Source organism: Trachypithecus francoisi, unplaced genomic scaffold (assembly GCF_009764315.1).
Source record: "Trachypithecus francoisi isolate TF-2019V2 unplaced genomic scaffold, Tfra_2.0 Lachesis_group17, whole genome shotgun sequence".
NCBI classification, from domain to species: Eukaryota; Metazoa; Chordata; class Mammalia; order Primates; family Cercopithecidae; genus Trachypithecus; species Trachypithecus francoisi.
This window is the reverse complement of record NW_022681462.1, coordinates 86,750,967-86,765,218: the sequence shown is the minus strand read 5'-3', so window position 1 is coordinate 86,765,218 and position 14,252 is coordinate 86,750,967. Positions and strand designations below refer to the sequence as shown.

The 14,252-nt window shown below is 35.4% G+C and overlaps 1 protein-coding gene across 3 annotated transcripts in view; it reads left to right on the top strand.

Annotated features, from left to right (window-relative positions):
* The window catches only part of ATAD2B (ATPase family AAA domain containing 2B), a 230,279-nt gene that overhangs the window by 96,577 nt on the left and 119,450 nt on the right, over positions 1–14,252 (top strand). For all 3 annotated transcript variants that reach the window (XR_004428482.1, XM_033176396.1, XM_033176395.1), the window contains exons 15-17: positions 714–804; positions 6,423–6,734; positions 10,070–10,205. Coding sequence is in view for 2 of the 3 variants with exons in the window: in XM_033176396.1 (XP_033032287.1) it covers positions 714–804; positions 6,423–6,734; positions 10,070–10,205 (539 nt within the window). In the remaining variant the exon portion in view is untranslated. The remainder of the gene's footprint in view (positions 1–713; positions 805–6,422; positions 6,735–10,069; positions 10,206–14,252) is intronic.

Genomic DNA, 14,252 nt, shown 5'->3' with positions numbered 1-14,252 from the left:
CCTGAGTACCTGGGACCACAGGCGTGCACCACCATGCCCAATTAATTGAAAAACAATTTTTTTGCAGAGACAGAATGTCACTGTGTTGTCCAGGCTAGTCTTGAACTCCTGGACACAAGCGATCCTCCCGCCTCAGCATCCCAAAGTGCTGAGATTGCAGGTGTGAGCCACCACAACTGGCATGCATCATATTTACTTAAACTTGAATACTTTTCAAATTAAAAGCTTTTTTCAAGTTTAAGTTACTTGTTATTTTGCACATTGTTGATCATAATACCACAAATTCTATGAAATGTAAAGTTTGTTTAAAATTATGACTATAACTTTTATAACATGAAAGTTTTTTGTTCATATATTTTCAAATGGTAAAAGTGGTATGGTGGAAAAGTGAAATATAATTTTGAATTCTAGTCCCAGATGAGTCACTTAGTTGTTATATGCTGCCAGTCAATTTTCTTCACCTATCACAACCTTAAATGTCTTAGGTTGTGAAACACAGAAAAGATCTCTACTACATATCTCCCAGATTTATTGTTGGAATCAGAGTTGATGTAGATAGATGCTAAGGTGTTTAAATTTTTTAAAAATAAAGATTTAAATGAGATATGGTTAGTCAAAATTTGTTCCACCTAACGTATTTGAAGGATTGATAATATTTTATCTGTACTTTTCTTCTTGGGCAAGATTTTATATATCTATGCTTTTCGTCTTAGGCGAGAAAACACATCTTACAGATCCATACCAGGGACTGGAATCCAAAATTGTCAGATGCATTTTTAGGTGAATTGGCTGAAAAATGTGTTGGTGAGTGTTACTGTTTGAATTATTTGATTGTCATTGTTTATTCTGCTCAACCTCCCTTTCCCCTTATGTTTGGAATATGAATAAGCATAGTTATGTTTTTGATTGTGCAATAGATTGGCTCTGCCTTTATATTTTAGAGTTATTTTAACTGTTTCACTTAAAAGTTTGAGTACTTGTAAATTAGAATTTTAACTGCTATTAGGTGTTTAGTTAACAAAGTTCAATAATAACATGCCTTTCACTGAGTGCTGGGTATCCATAATATTAATACAGGGTCTCCTTTTGAATATCATTCCCTCTTAGAAATTTTACTAAGAAGAATAGCTTAAACTTGAGAGAGAAAAGTCCATGTCAAAGCAGGACTGCAGCCTTTTACTTTTACTTTGCAGATTACACAGTGGACTCATTTTCATTCCTGTGGTCTAGAAAGAAGTTGGGTGGGAGAGGTCTTCAAAGAAAATAGTTAATGGTATGTGGTAGTATTTCCCCAAATATAAAACTTCCCAATTTAACTTTAAATTTTTCACAGAGTGGAAGATCTCTCCACAGAGTGAATGAATGCTACTGTCCTGCTAGGACATGGTGAGAGTGTTTTATCTGCACAGATGATCACACATAGGAGATGGAATTCAGGGTTTTGCCTCTAATTAGGTCTGAAATAAAAAGGCATACAATATTAGGCAGCTGAAAATACACACAGGTATTTCTCCTTCATTCTTTCCCCCTCTTTTGTCTGTTTTCCTCTCATACTCTGAAAAATATAAATTAAAAAAAAAAACAAAACCAATCCTCATGAACTTTTTAAGCATTATGAAGAAATCCCCCAAATAAGTCCACTAACAATAACTTAATTGGGAAAACTTTAAAGTTACCAAAGCCAAAAAGAACAACTTAATTTAAAAAATCATTGTGATTCACCATCAAATAATTAAAACTTAAATAGAACATTAGTCCATTCAGTTAGCTACATCCAAATTATCCTCTTCATCCACAGGGACCTCCATCTCCGAAGCAGCATCCCTCAGCTTTTGAACCACAAAGACCTCGACATCTTCTGGTGAGGAGAAAACGTAAATCTCTCCAGCACTACTTCAGTTTAAGCTTTGCCTGGTATAAGAGAGCATGCGCCAAACACATTTCATGTTAATTTGGCTTGACCTTTGCAAAGCCTTGTGCTGCTTTATGGGAGAGGGTGGTATTTGGTATAAAATCCAGTCTTTTCCCTTTTTGAAAATAGACCCCTTTTATTTATGATGATATTTTACTAGAGTTCAGATCAGACTGGGAAATCTTTGTAGATTTTTCTGTGAATTTGTCACAGAATGATCCTTAACTGAAATAAGCGGAAGTCAAGTTGTCAAATCATTTTGGAAATTCCCTAAGAGATAGGTATTCTAAATTACTTTCTTTTATCCTGTCTACCATCTGAAATATTATACACTCTAGTTTAATTCTTCATCCCGAATATTAGAATCTTAATTTCCTTTTGCATTTCCAAAGACAATACTTCTCATTTTTCCAAGTGATTTTTTTAACTTTTAGGCAGTTTCTTAAGTTTTTATATTTTCATGGTATAATTTCTTACAAGACTGATAAATTTCTCTTACCTTGTTTTTCTTCCCCTCTGTGGGGTGGTAGTATGTCTGCAGACTCTGCTTATATACCATTTTCTTCCTGGACAGTGACATAAAAATCCATTATAATTAAATGACTTCTGTTTTTTGTTAAGACATTCATTCCATCTGAGAAACCGGTTCACATTAAAAGAAAAAAAACAAATTCAGATCTTCAAACGGGAGTGAAATAGTAATTTTAAATCCATTACAAACTCACGTAGTGTATGTATGCCAAACATGTTTTAACATGAATAGGTTCAGTTCATTGACATTTATGCCTAATAAAAGAGTGTGTAATCTTGATGAACATCTGTGAAGATAGCTGACCTTTTGTTAGAGGTTATGGATTTGGTAACTTTTACCTTGAAATTCCCAAGTTCTTAGAGGTTTTTGCATGCATATTGGGTGTGATTTTTGCATACTGAAAAACTCAACATACATTGATATCAGGAACATTTGCATAAATAGTAGGAACTTACGATTAATGAAACACTCAACTCTAATCATATTTTTCTCTTCCATTTTCAATGAGAGGGCTAAAACAGTGAAAGAGTCTCAATGAAGTGTCTATCTTGTGGGCCTTCATTATGTGTGATGCTGTACTTAAAACTTCATAAAATTTTGTTATGACCTTGTTTCTAGTCTAACCTCTTCAGTAGCTGTGTTTTCAGTCTTTCAGAACAATTTCTATCTTAATAGCAACATTCAGGAATGCTCTTTATTTGATATCTAAATGTGTTCACAGAGTATTAGAATTGTAATGGTAGATTTAGTATGGTTATGAAAGGGATGTTTATACTTTTTTTTTTTTTTTTTGAGACGGAGTCTCGCTCTGTGGCCCGGGCTGGAGTGCAGTGGCCGGATCTCAGCTCACTGCAAGCTCCGCCTCCCGGGTTCACACCATTCTTCTGCCTCAGCCTCCCGAGTAGCTGGGACTACAGACGCCCGCCACCTCGCCCGGCTAGCTTTTTGTATTTTTTAGTAGAGACGAGGTTTCACCGTGTTAGCCAGGATGGTCTCGATCTCCTGACCTCGTGATTCGCCCGTCTCGGCCTCCCAAAGTGCTGGGATTACAGGCTTGAGCCACTGCGCCCGACCTCTATACTTTTTTTTAATATTAACTTTTAACTCCTAAAAGGCTGTAGTATATTTTCAGTATTACTAGAATGATCATATTATTTATTGTCTAAACAAGGACGCTTTGAGAGTGAAAAGGTGTGCTATTAATTATGGCAGAACAAGAGGCTTAACCAGCACATGTGGTTACCCTAAGTGTAACCCATTTAGCCATGGTTATGATGCACCTTTAAAGTTTTAGAAGGAAGTATGTTAAATCAGTAGTTCTCAATTTTGTGTGTACCAGAATCACTTCTAAAGCTTTCTTGAAATGTACATATCATCAAGCCCCCAGAGATTCTGATTCACTAGGTTTATTGTGGGGCTCGGGAATCTGTTTTTTTGTTTAAGTTTCAGTGTTTATTCAGGTGGATAATCAAGGTGAGAACCACAGATATAAACTGGTAATTCTTACTTATAAGCTAATGTAAAAAAATTTCCTCCTTTATAAGTCTGTTGGTTATAATAATGTGAAAATCTACTTCATTAAATGGGGTCTATTGATCATTTCTTTGTCTGAAATAAATGAGGGAAAGATGAACAATAATACATTGCTGTTACATATGTAATTAACATGTTATGGCAAACATAAATGTTATGGGTAACATTTACTATGTAAAATGCCTTCTAGTGGCTAATTATCTATTTTGCCTTAATAGTTTCTGAGTTTTAATTTTTTTAAACTTAGGCTTTTGCACTTAAAATAGGATCATATAGTATGTTCATTAACTGTGTATATCCTTTTAAAGAAGAAATAGAAACGTAATTGTTTATATTGTTTGAAGATGGTAGTATATTCCTTATTTCCTCTGAAATGGAAGACAGAATTCACATTCTATAATCAGATCCTTGGATTATTTTGTTAACTGTTTATAACTTTGAGCTAGTGTTCTATACATTATTGAATTAATGAAACAGGTATATATGCAAAAGGAAAAGGTAATTTTTTTCCAGGTTTATTCTTTGAGAAATAGAAAATAAAATGAGACACTAGTGGTAAATTTGGTTATCCAAAGAATTATTTGTGAGACAGATTGCTGTCATGGAACAATGTTAATGCTTAATCTGCTTATAGTCTTCTGAATTAAGTTCTTCTAGGTCATATTAAGTTTTTCTCTAACTTTTAATAAGTTTTCCTTTGTAATCACCATTTTTAGTTGAGTATTTAAATGTTCTGTAAGGTCATTGTGAGGTGTAAAAAGATAAATAGTCCAGATGTGATGGCTCATGCCTATAACACCAGCACTTTGGGAGGGTGAGGCAGGAGGATTGCTTGAGGCCAGGAGTTCGAGACCAGCCTGGGCAAAGTGAAACCCCTATCTCTACAAAAAAAAAAAATCAAAAAATTAGCCTGATGTGATGGTACACACTGTAGTCTCAGCTACTCAGCAGGCTGAGGCAGAAGGATTTCTTGAGCTCAGGAACTCAAGGCTGCAGTGAGCCATGATCATCCACTGCACTTCAGCCTGGGCAACAGAGCGATATGCTGTCTCCCAAAAATAAAATAAAAATAAACCTGGTATTGTATGTTGAGGAGCTTAGTTAGGGTCTAATATTCTATAACTATTCGAATGGTTCCCCCTACTGGCATAACTGATAATTGTGGCCAAATGCAAGTTTAATTGCTAACAGGAAAAACAATGTGGCTAGTTTGAGCTTTTCTTCCTTTTTGTGACAAGGATGCAACAGAGCATGTGTTTTTGTATGTATTTGTTACTCAGATGAATGAAATGACTTAAAAACACTGGGGCTTGATCTGTTGTTTGATTGTATCATCCATTAAACATGGGTAATAATACCCCATGTTGGTATAACCCTTAGAATTAAATTATCAGTCATTTTAAACTAAAAAAAGAAAATTAATGTGGAAAATCAATGGAAATATTTTTTAATGTTCTTATTTAATATATTTGGAACTATCAGATGAATTACAATTTTAAATGATAATTATGGGAGTAACTGAATGTTAATAGTTGGTTGCACTCAGACTTGGTAGTAGAATAGCTCTGTTTTTGAAGTTTCTGTTTATATACTATTTTGTATGTGTTTGGAAGTTAATAATATTAGAAAAAATCATTTATAAGTAAGTATAATGTCATGAGGACTAACCTAATGATTGTGAATATTGATGAAGGACTGAAATGAAACTATTATTCTTTTAAACCTTTTTTTCTAAAGAAAGTTGTATGTTGTAGGCCAGCTGTGGTGGCTCATGCCTGTAATCCCAACATTTCAGGGTGCCGAGGTGGGTGGATCACTTGAGCCCGGGAGTTTGAGACTAGCCTAGGCAATATAGTGAGACCTCATCTCTACAAAAATAAATAAAAGAAAAGAAAAAAATTACACAAGTGTGGTGGCACATGCCTGTAGTCCCAGATACTCAGAAGGCTGAAGTGGGAGGACCGCTTGAGGCTGGGAGGTAGAAGTTGCAGTGAGCCGGATTGCACCACTGCACTCCAGCCTGGGTGGGCAACAGAGTGAGACCCTGTCTCTTATTTATTTATTTTTTTGAGACCCTGTCTCTTAAAAAAAAAAAAAAGTTGTACATTGTAATCAGTTAATCACATGATACATGGCTTTTGTTTTAGAGCTTATATCAGGGACATACTTAAGATACATATCTTGTTTTAATATTGTTAGCTTATGTTTTTGTTAATTTAAAATATTCAAAACATTTTTAATCTTAATGTAAGTATTCAGCCCTTTATTCAGCAGTTTTGTTTGGTGATTTTAAATGGCTAGTTTTCATTTTGCTGGTAAAATTGCACATAGTTATTGATTTAGTATTGATGATGACATTAGCTAAAGATGTGTATATTTACAAAACGTAGTTGGTGCATGGAATAATGAATGTACCTTTGCTGTCCTTCTCCTTTTGTGCATTAGGCTACTGTGGAGCTGATATCAAGGCCCTGTGCACTGAAGCTGCCCTGATTGCGCTGCGGAGGCGTTATCCCCAGATCTATGCTAGCAGTCATAAACTGCAGCTGGATGTTTCCTCAATAGTGCTTAGTGCTCAAGACTTTTACCATGCAATGCAGAATATTGTGCCTGCTTCCCAACGTGCTGTGATGTCTTCAGGGCATGCACTATCCCCCATCATAAGGCCACTGCTGGAAAGAAGCTTCAACAACATCCTAGCAGTCTTGCAAAAAGTGTTTCCTCATGCTGAAATTAGCCAGAGTGACAAAAAAGAAGGTACTCTAAACTACTTTTTCATATTGTTAAGATGAAACAAATACAGGAATAAATAAATATAGTTTCCTCACAAGATTATTTATGTGTCACTTTTGTAATATATCTGTTTATTCAGTACTATATATTCCAGGCCTGGCATATTACCTGGCATATGGTAGTTGCCTGGTGAATGTTTGTAAGACAAATGAGTGAATATTCACTTTTGGGACGTTCTGATCATCTTAATGTAGGGCTATTACTATCTTTAGAAAGTTGACTATAATAATAGGTTAACCTTTAAAGCCCCAAATTGTCACTTATTAATCCTTTTTTATTTTATTTTTTTATTTGAGATGGAGTTTCGCTCTTGTTGCCCAGGCTGAAGTGTAATGGTGCTGTCTTGGCTCACTGCAACCTCCACCTTCCGGGTACAAGCGATTCTCCTGCCTCAGCCTCCCGAGTAGCTGGGATTTCAGAGGCCTGCCACCATGCCCGGCTAATTTTTTAAATATTTTTTAGTAGAGACAGGGTTTCACCATGTTGGCCAGGCTGGTTTCCAACTCCTGACCACAGATGATACGCCAGCCTTGAACTCCCAAAGTGCTGGGATTACAGGTGTAAGCCACCGTGCCTGGCTTATTAATCCTCTTAACAGGCTTGCAGGTAAGCACTCTGATTATATAGAGTGGGGGAGTGGGAGATACAGGCTGGTAATTTATTTTTTTTGAGACAGTGTCTCTGTCACCCAGGTTGGAATGCAGTGGCCTGATCTCGGCTCACTGCAACGTCTGCCTCCCAGGTTCAAAGCAATTCTCCTGCCTCAGCCCCCCAAGTAGCTGGGATAGCAGGTGTGTGCCACCACGCCCAGCTAATTTTTGTATTTGTTTGTTTGTTTAATAGATATGGGGTTTCACCATATTGGTCAGGCTGGTCTCGAACTTCTGACCTCAGGTGATCCACCCACCTTGGCTTCCCAAAGTGCTGGGATTGGAGACTTGAGTCACCGTGCCCAGCCTGGTAATTTAGTTAATATAAGGTCATTGAATAAGTTCTGGGGCCTGCTCCAACCCAGGGAGCCTGATGACAGCCCTTGCTCTTACCTATGTTGCTATACTGCTTCTTTGGATTAAACTAATCATTTTGTTGTTATTGGTAAGGCAGTCTGCAGTGTGCAGTGCTCATAGGAGTGTAAGGTATTGGTAAGGGAGTAAATGAGAACCCCGTTGTAGAGGGTCTTGAGTTTTATCAAGCCTCTAGATAGTACTTTGCACCTGAGATAAAAACAACACTACTTTTAAAAACATCACTCATGGTTGGGTGCGGTGACTCACGCCTGTGTAGTCCCAGCATTTTGGGAGGCCAAGGCAGGCGGATCACCTGAGGTCAGGAGTTCGAGACCAGCCTGGCCAACATGGTGAAACCCTGTCTCTTTAAAAAAAAAAAAATAAATAAATAAATAAAATTAAAAACATCACTCATTTACAGGAAAAAAATTATAAAATTAGATTGACATTCTAATCAGAGTATGAAGCTTGTAAACTTTGAAGGGAAAGTAATGTCTTTTGATTATCTTAATTTCTCCAGTTCCTAGCACCTTGTCTGGAATGCAGTCCGCACCAAATAGAAAATTATTCAGAGAATTATACTAACATTAATTAAAAAAATAGTAAAAATTATGAATGTTGTTCAATGAATTCTTCTGTCATAAATATATTTTTCAGAAACTTTAATTGTTTAGTGACAGAGTCACATAAGATATCTCATGGAATACCTGATTTCTTAAATTTGGCAGAGGGGAATGAATATTTTACTGAATATCTGTGAGCCAGGCACCGTACCATGATTTGTGTATTTTTTATTTCTGAATTTTATAACTGGAAATGTATTTCATATGTATTTTATGTACCAAAACTTCCCAAAAAACTTATGTCACCTTTAGAAAATCATAAAAACCTTTTCTTTCATCATAGCTTCTTATCTCCATTTTTGAATTACCATTTTATAGCGTTACTATCTATGTTTTCTTATAGCTTTTTTGTGTGTAAATGTAAAGTATGCTTTAGTTTCAGTTGGTAGAACTAGTTGACATGACCAGTGGAGAAGAGCAACCAAATTTTATTTGATTATCAGTAATTGATTTTTAGCTATTTAGTCATATTATTTATTCTGGCTTCTTTTGACCTTTAATGTTTTTCTTAGATAAATATCATTTCCTTCTATATGAAATTATCACTCAAAAGATACTCAGTTATTTCCCAGATTAAAATATGACTTGTACTGAATATTTAGCTTTTTTTTTTTGTTTTTTTTTTGAGATGGAGTCTTCACTCTGTCGCCCAGGCTGGAGTGCAGTGGCGCCGTCTCAGCTCATTGCAAGCTCCGCCTTCTGGGTTTACGCCATTCTCCTGCCTCAGCCTCCCTGGTAGCTGGGACTACAGGCGCCTGCCACCACGCCCGGCTAATTTTTTTTGTATTTTTAGTAGAGAGGGGGTTTCACTGTGTTAGCCAAGATGGTCTCGATTAAATATTTAGCTTTTAAAAGCCACTTGAGATCTCTATCTGCCAGCATAATTTAGTATCTAATTTTAGAATGCATCTGCATATTTTTTGTTTGTTTTGAAAGGGTATGATTTCTCTTAATCTTAATTCTCTCTCATATCCCGTACACATGTAGCATTGCTTTTTATTGAATGAACTGTCACTTTTGATTAGGCATGTTTGAAGTATAGCTGTTGGTAGTCCAGGTGAGGCTTTAAGTGTTGCATTCCCAGTAGAGATTTTAGTTCTAGTTAGTTCCCTGAGTGGTAACCGAAGGCCCATAGAGAGAATAATGCTGTATGAATGAGTGTATTTTTAAGATTAGCTTTGACGGAATTTCTGACTCCATTTTAACTAGACTAAGTCTTCCTTGAAAAGGTGTATCCTCTTTAAAAAATAAGGGTCAGTTTGTTCCTGTTGCTTTTATAAGAACTGGCCTTGATTCAGCTGACCTACTGATTAAACCAAATATGAAATGGACTGGTTTTGGTCAAAATTAACTCAGAGATTTTTAGTTAAATAGGTGGGATTTTATGAGAGTGCCACTTCTTTTCCAGACTTGTTTTTTTTTTTAAGCCAGTCAGTGAGTTCTTCCAAATTATCTCTCATAATACTTAATAGTCTGTAAAGGTGAAAATGTTTTATTAATTTTGTTTATAAGTTATTTCAAAAGCTGCAGTTTGTCAATTTGCCTGTATTATTTGATAGATCACTTATTAATGTCATTTGATTTTTTAACCCAAGTTTTCTTAGCTTTGGTAAGGCACTAATATTAAATGACTTTATAAGCCTCATAATATTGTGATTTTTTTAAACAGATATAGAAACTTTAATTTTAGAGGATAGTGAAGATGAAAATGCTTTATCAATTTTTGAGACCCATTGTCACTCAGGATCACCAAAGAAACAGTCATCAGCTGCTGCTATACATAAACCCTACCTTCATTTTACAATGTGAGTGATTTATATCAAATTTCTTTGTATTTAGAGCGATTTTTGATACTTTATGATTAGAATTATAATATATTTTTACTTATGGTTATAATGGTTATAACTGTGAGGATATTGTTTTTCTGTTATTTGGACACAATTCTGGAAAACTTTTACTATGTATTCTTTTTCATGTGGTAATAGCTTGTTGGTTAACTACTTAGGTGTTTTTTTCCTCCAACTAGAAGAATCTTTCCTGCTACTTTTCTTTTTTTTTTTTTCCTTTGTTTTTTTTGAGACAAGAGTCTCACTCTGTTGTACAGCGTAGAGTGCAGTGGCACGATCTCAGCTCGCTGCAACCTCTGCCTCCTGAGTTTAAGCTTTTCTTGTGCCTCAGCCTCCTTTGTAGCTGGGATTACAGGTGTGCGCTACCATGCCCAGCTAATTTTTGTAGTTTTAGTAGAGATGGGGTTTCACTATGTTGTCCAGGCTGGTCTCAAGCCTCGGGTGCTCTGCCCGCTTCGGCCTCCTGAAGTGTTGGGATTATAGGCGTACGCCACTGCACTCGGCCAAGTTTACTTTTTTTTTAAAGTGATGGGGTGAATTTTTTTTCCCCATGGAGGCAGAGGAAGGCTTACCCTTAGAAAGTCAACTCATGAGCCCCAACTTTATTGCTTTTTATTTAAAGGACAGAACTGAAATATTAGCCATGATCTGGAGTACTTTAATTTGTAATAAACTTTAGATGATCATTTAGGTCTCTAAGGCTACAAAAGAGATTTTGATTTAGAAATTGTTCAGTAATTAAATAACTTTTTGATTTTCTAGAAACATTATACTTTTATAATTTGAATTTCATGGTTTTTCAATTTACATTTACCCTTTTATTATCTGTGTTAAAGCAACTTTTGCTGTGCACTATACTAGGTAAACACTTTTAGTGCAAATCTGATTTTAAATTAAGAGGCCAAGTAGTGTTCAAACACTAACAGCATCTTTACTTGCATTTACATAATTAGCCCATAGTTGAAGAACCATAAAGCTTCCATTAGGTAGATCTAATAGCACTTCTATTAGAAGAGGCTGGATTGTGTGTACTTTTAATATTTTGAACAAATTTAAGTCTCCAACTTGAAGTTTTCCTGTGTAGATTTTGGTGAAATGTTGATTATTTGCATTGATAACCCTTTCTTGTTTTTCGTTTTTTAAAATGAGGCTAAATTACTTTCATCTTCTCTTTTTTTCTTCATATGTTCTTTAATAGCAAACTCTTTGTAAGTTTTTTTCTTCTTCTCCAGATCCTTCCTTTTATGCTCTCGGGGAAGTCTTTTTATAGGCTATTACAACATTTTACAAATTTGTTTTATTGATAGTTATGGGAAAGCCATTTTTTTTTTTTTTTTTTGGCCTTTCACCTGGCTAGCCTGTCTCTGTCTGTCTATCTCTCTCTCTCTCTCCCTCCCTCCCTCCCTCCCTCCCCCTCCCTCCCTCCCTCCCTCTCTCCCTCTCTCTTTCCCTCCCTCTCTCTTTCCCTCCCTCTTTCCTTCCCTCCCTCATTCTCTCCTTCCTTTTCTCTCCCTCTCCGTCTCTTCTTCCCTCCCTCCTTCTCTATCCCTACCTCTCTTTCTCCCTCTCTCTCTCTCTGTGTGTATGTGTGTTTGACAGTTATAGTTATTTGAATTTGTATTATGTAGTAGCAGAAACAAAGAAACTATCAAAAGACGTGTTTAATTTTATAAGATAATTGTTGTCAGTAAAGGAATACAGAAATAGATTTTGATATTAGAAAGTATCATGTCCAGTGTTAAGTTTTAACTTTTTATTGAGGACGTTTCCTGCCGCTGATTTAATGTGAGACATTGGTATGGCTCATTTTGTTTTAGCTTTTCTGAAAGAACTGGTTTAATTTTAGCTTTTTTTACATAAGCTTTTCGAGTTCATTGATTTGACTTTCATTAAGTAATGCGACAACTATATTCTAGAATAAGCATTTTTTAGATGTTTTAGTAATATTTATTAACTTATTTCTTTGTTCACCGACCCATTTATCCAATTTTTCTTTTTTTACCCTATGCCAGCATTGTATGAGATACTGAAAACATAAGCATGAATAAGATATAACATAGTTCTTACTTTGGAGAAGATCTCACTATGGGGGTGACAAACATTTCAATATTTTGAAAGTGCTATGAAAGCAGAACTAATTCTGCTGGAAATCTGAGAAGTTCTCACAGGAGAAAGTGATATTTGCTGTCCTTTTCATTATGAAGGGTTAGGAGTTTGCATCTGAGGGCTTTTTACAAATTAGATACACGTTTGGTGTGTAAAGATCTGTGCTTCATATTCAGTAATATATATAGGCCTCTCAACAATCATATTGCATTTGTGGTATCTTCATTTTATAGATGAGGAAACTGAAGCACACAGAAGTTAAATAAGTTGCCCATGATCATGTTGCTAGCAGGTGGCAGAGCCAGAATCTGTGCTGTTTGTTTCCTAAGATCATATTTTTCCAACTTATTTCTGAGCTTAGTAAGAGCTAGGGAATTGCATTGCTTCTTTAGGTAAGTTGAGCAATATATTTCACACTCTCCAAGAAGCATACACTGTAGAATTAAGGCCTTTAAGATGGGCAACATACGGTCTTTTTTGTTTGGTTGGTTTAGTTTTCTGTTTGAGCAAGATGTATTAGTATTACAGATGAATGCAGAAAAAAAACTGCTTGGTCAGAAGAAAATGTAACTTTAGTGCTGGTTTTTAGTCACACTAGCCTAGGTTCTTGCTGGTGGATTTCTGGAAATAGTCTCCTGAAACAGTGTGGAAACCTTTTCTTTTTTTTTACATTTAATATAAAGGAGAAGTCAAGGTAGTTAAGGTTTACCAATCTGGTAGAGAAGCCTTATGATGGAAAATAAATTTTCTTTCTTACTTTGTATTACCATAAGGGTGATTAGAAACAGAGCTTTCTGAGGTTTTTCAAATGAAAATAGCTTTGTTTTTTCTGATTAGAAAGATGATATACACTGTAGAAAATTCAAGTAATAAAGAAGAGCATAAAGAAGAAAGTAAAAATTAAAGCCCCAGCACCTGCAGGTAATATTTGTTAAAGTTTTGGTAACCACACTTCCATGTTCTCTCTATGCATGTATAATGTATAGACCCATACATTATCTGGATTATATCCTCCTATAAGTTGTTAATATAACTTACTTTTTCACTATGTTTGGAATATTATTTCATATCAGCATATGTTTAATACCACTATTTTAAGATAGCTGCATATTATCTTACACTTTGGATATTCCACAATTTGTAGACCCTTATTGGTAAAATTTGAAGGTTTCAAGCTTCTTTTATAAACAATAGATTTGTTTCTAAGTATACATCTTTACACCACTATCTGATTCAAAGCGTAAGATAAATTTTTAAGAACTGCAATTGCTGTGTCAGAGTGTATACATTTAACATGTTGACACAGATTGTTAAATTGCATTCCAGGCTTGTACTAGTTTACATTTCTCATACTAATGTATGAGAGTGGTATTTTTTTTATACCATTGTCAGTTCTGAGCACTGTCTTTTAAAATCTTTACAAACCAGATAGATGAATATAGTATCTTTTTGTTTGGTTGAATTGTTTATTTGTTCTTTCATATATTCATTCACTCATTCAAATGTTTTGTGAAAGTGCCCATCATGTTCCAGACATTGTCTTGGGTACTTGGGATAGGGCAGTGAACAAAATAGGGTAAGATCCTGGCCCTCATTGAACTTGTATTTTTAAATGGAGGAGATGGACAGTACAACAATAAATGTAATAGCTTGCTAGATAGATAAAATGTTAGAAGATAAGTACTATGGGAAAAAATATAGAAGACAGTAAGAGGTTGGGGAGTCCCTAGGAGTGGAGTGAGTTATTGAATACTTTTGGGCATACATTTTGGCATCTTTAGATCTATCACATATAATTTCAGAAGAGTTGTGCTTTTCTTCTACTGGTTATGAGGATATCAATGTTCCCATCCTCTCATTGATAATGGGTGTTGAAATTAATTTTTGGTTTATTCATCT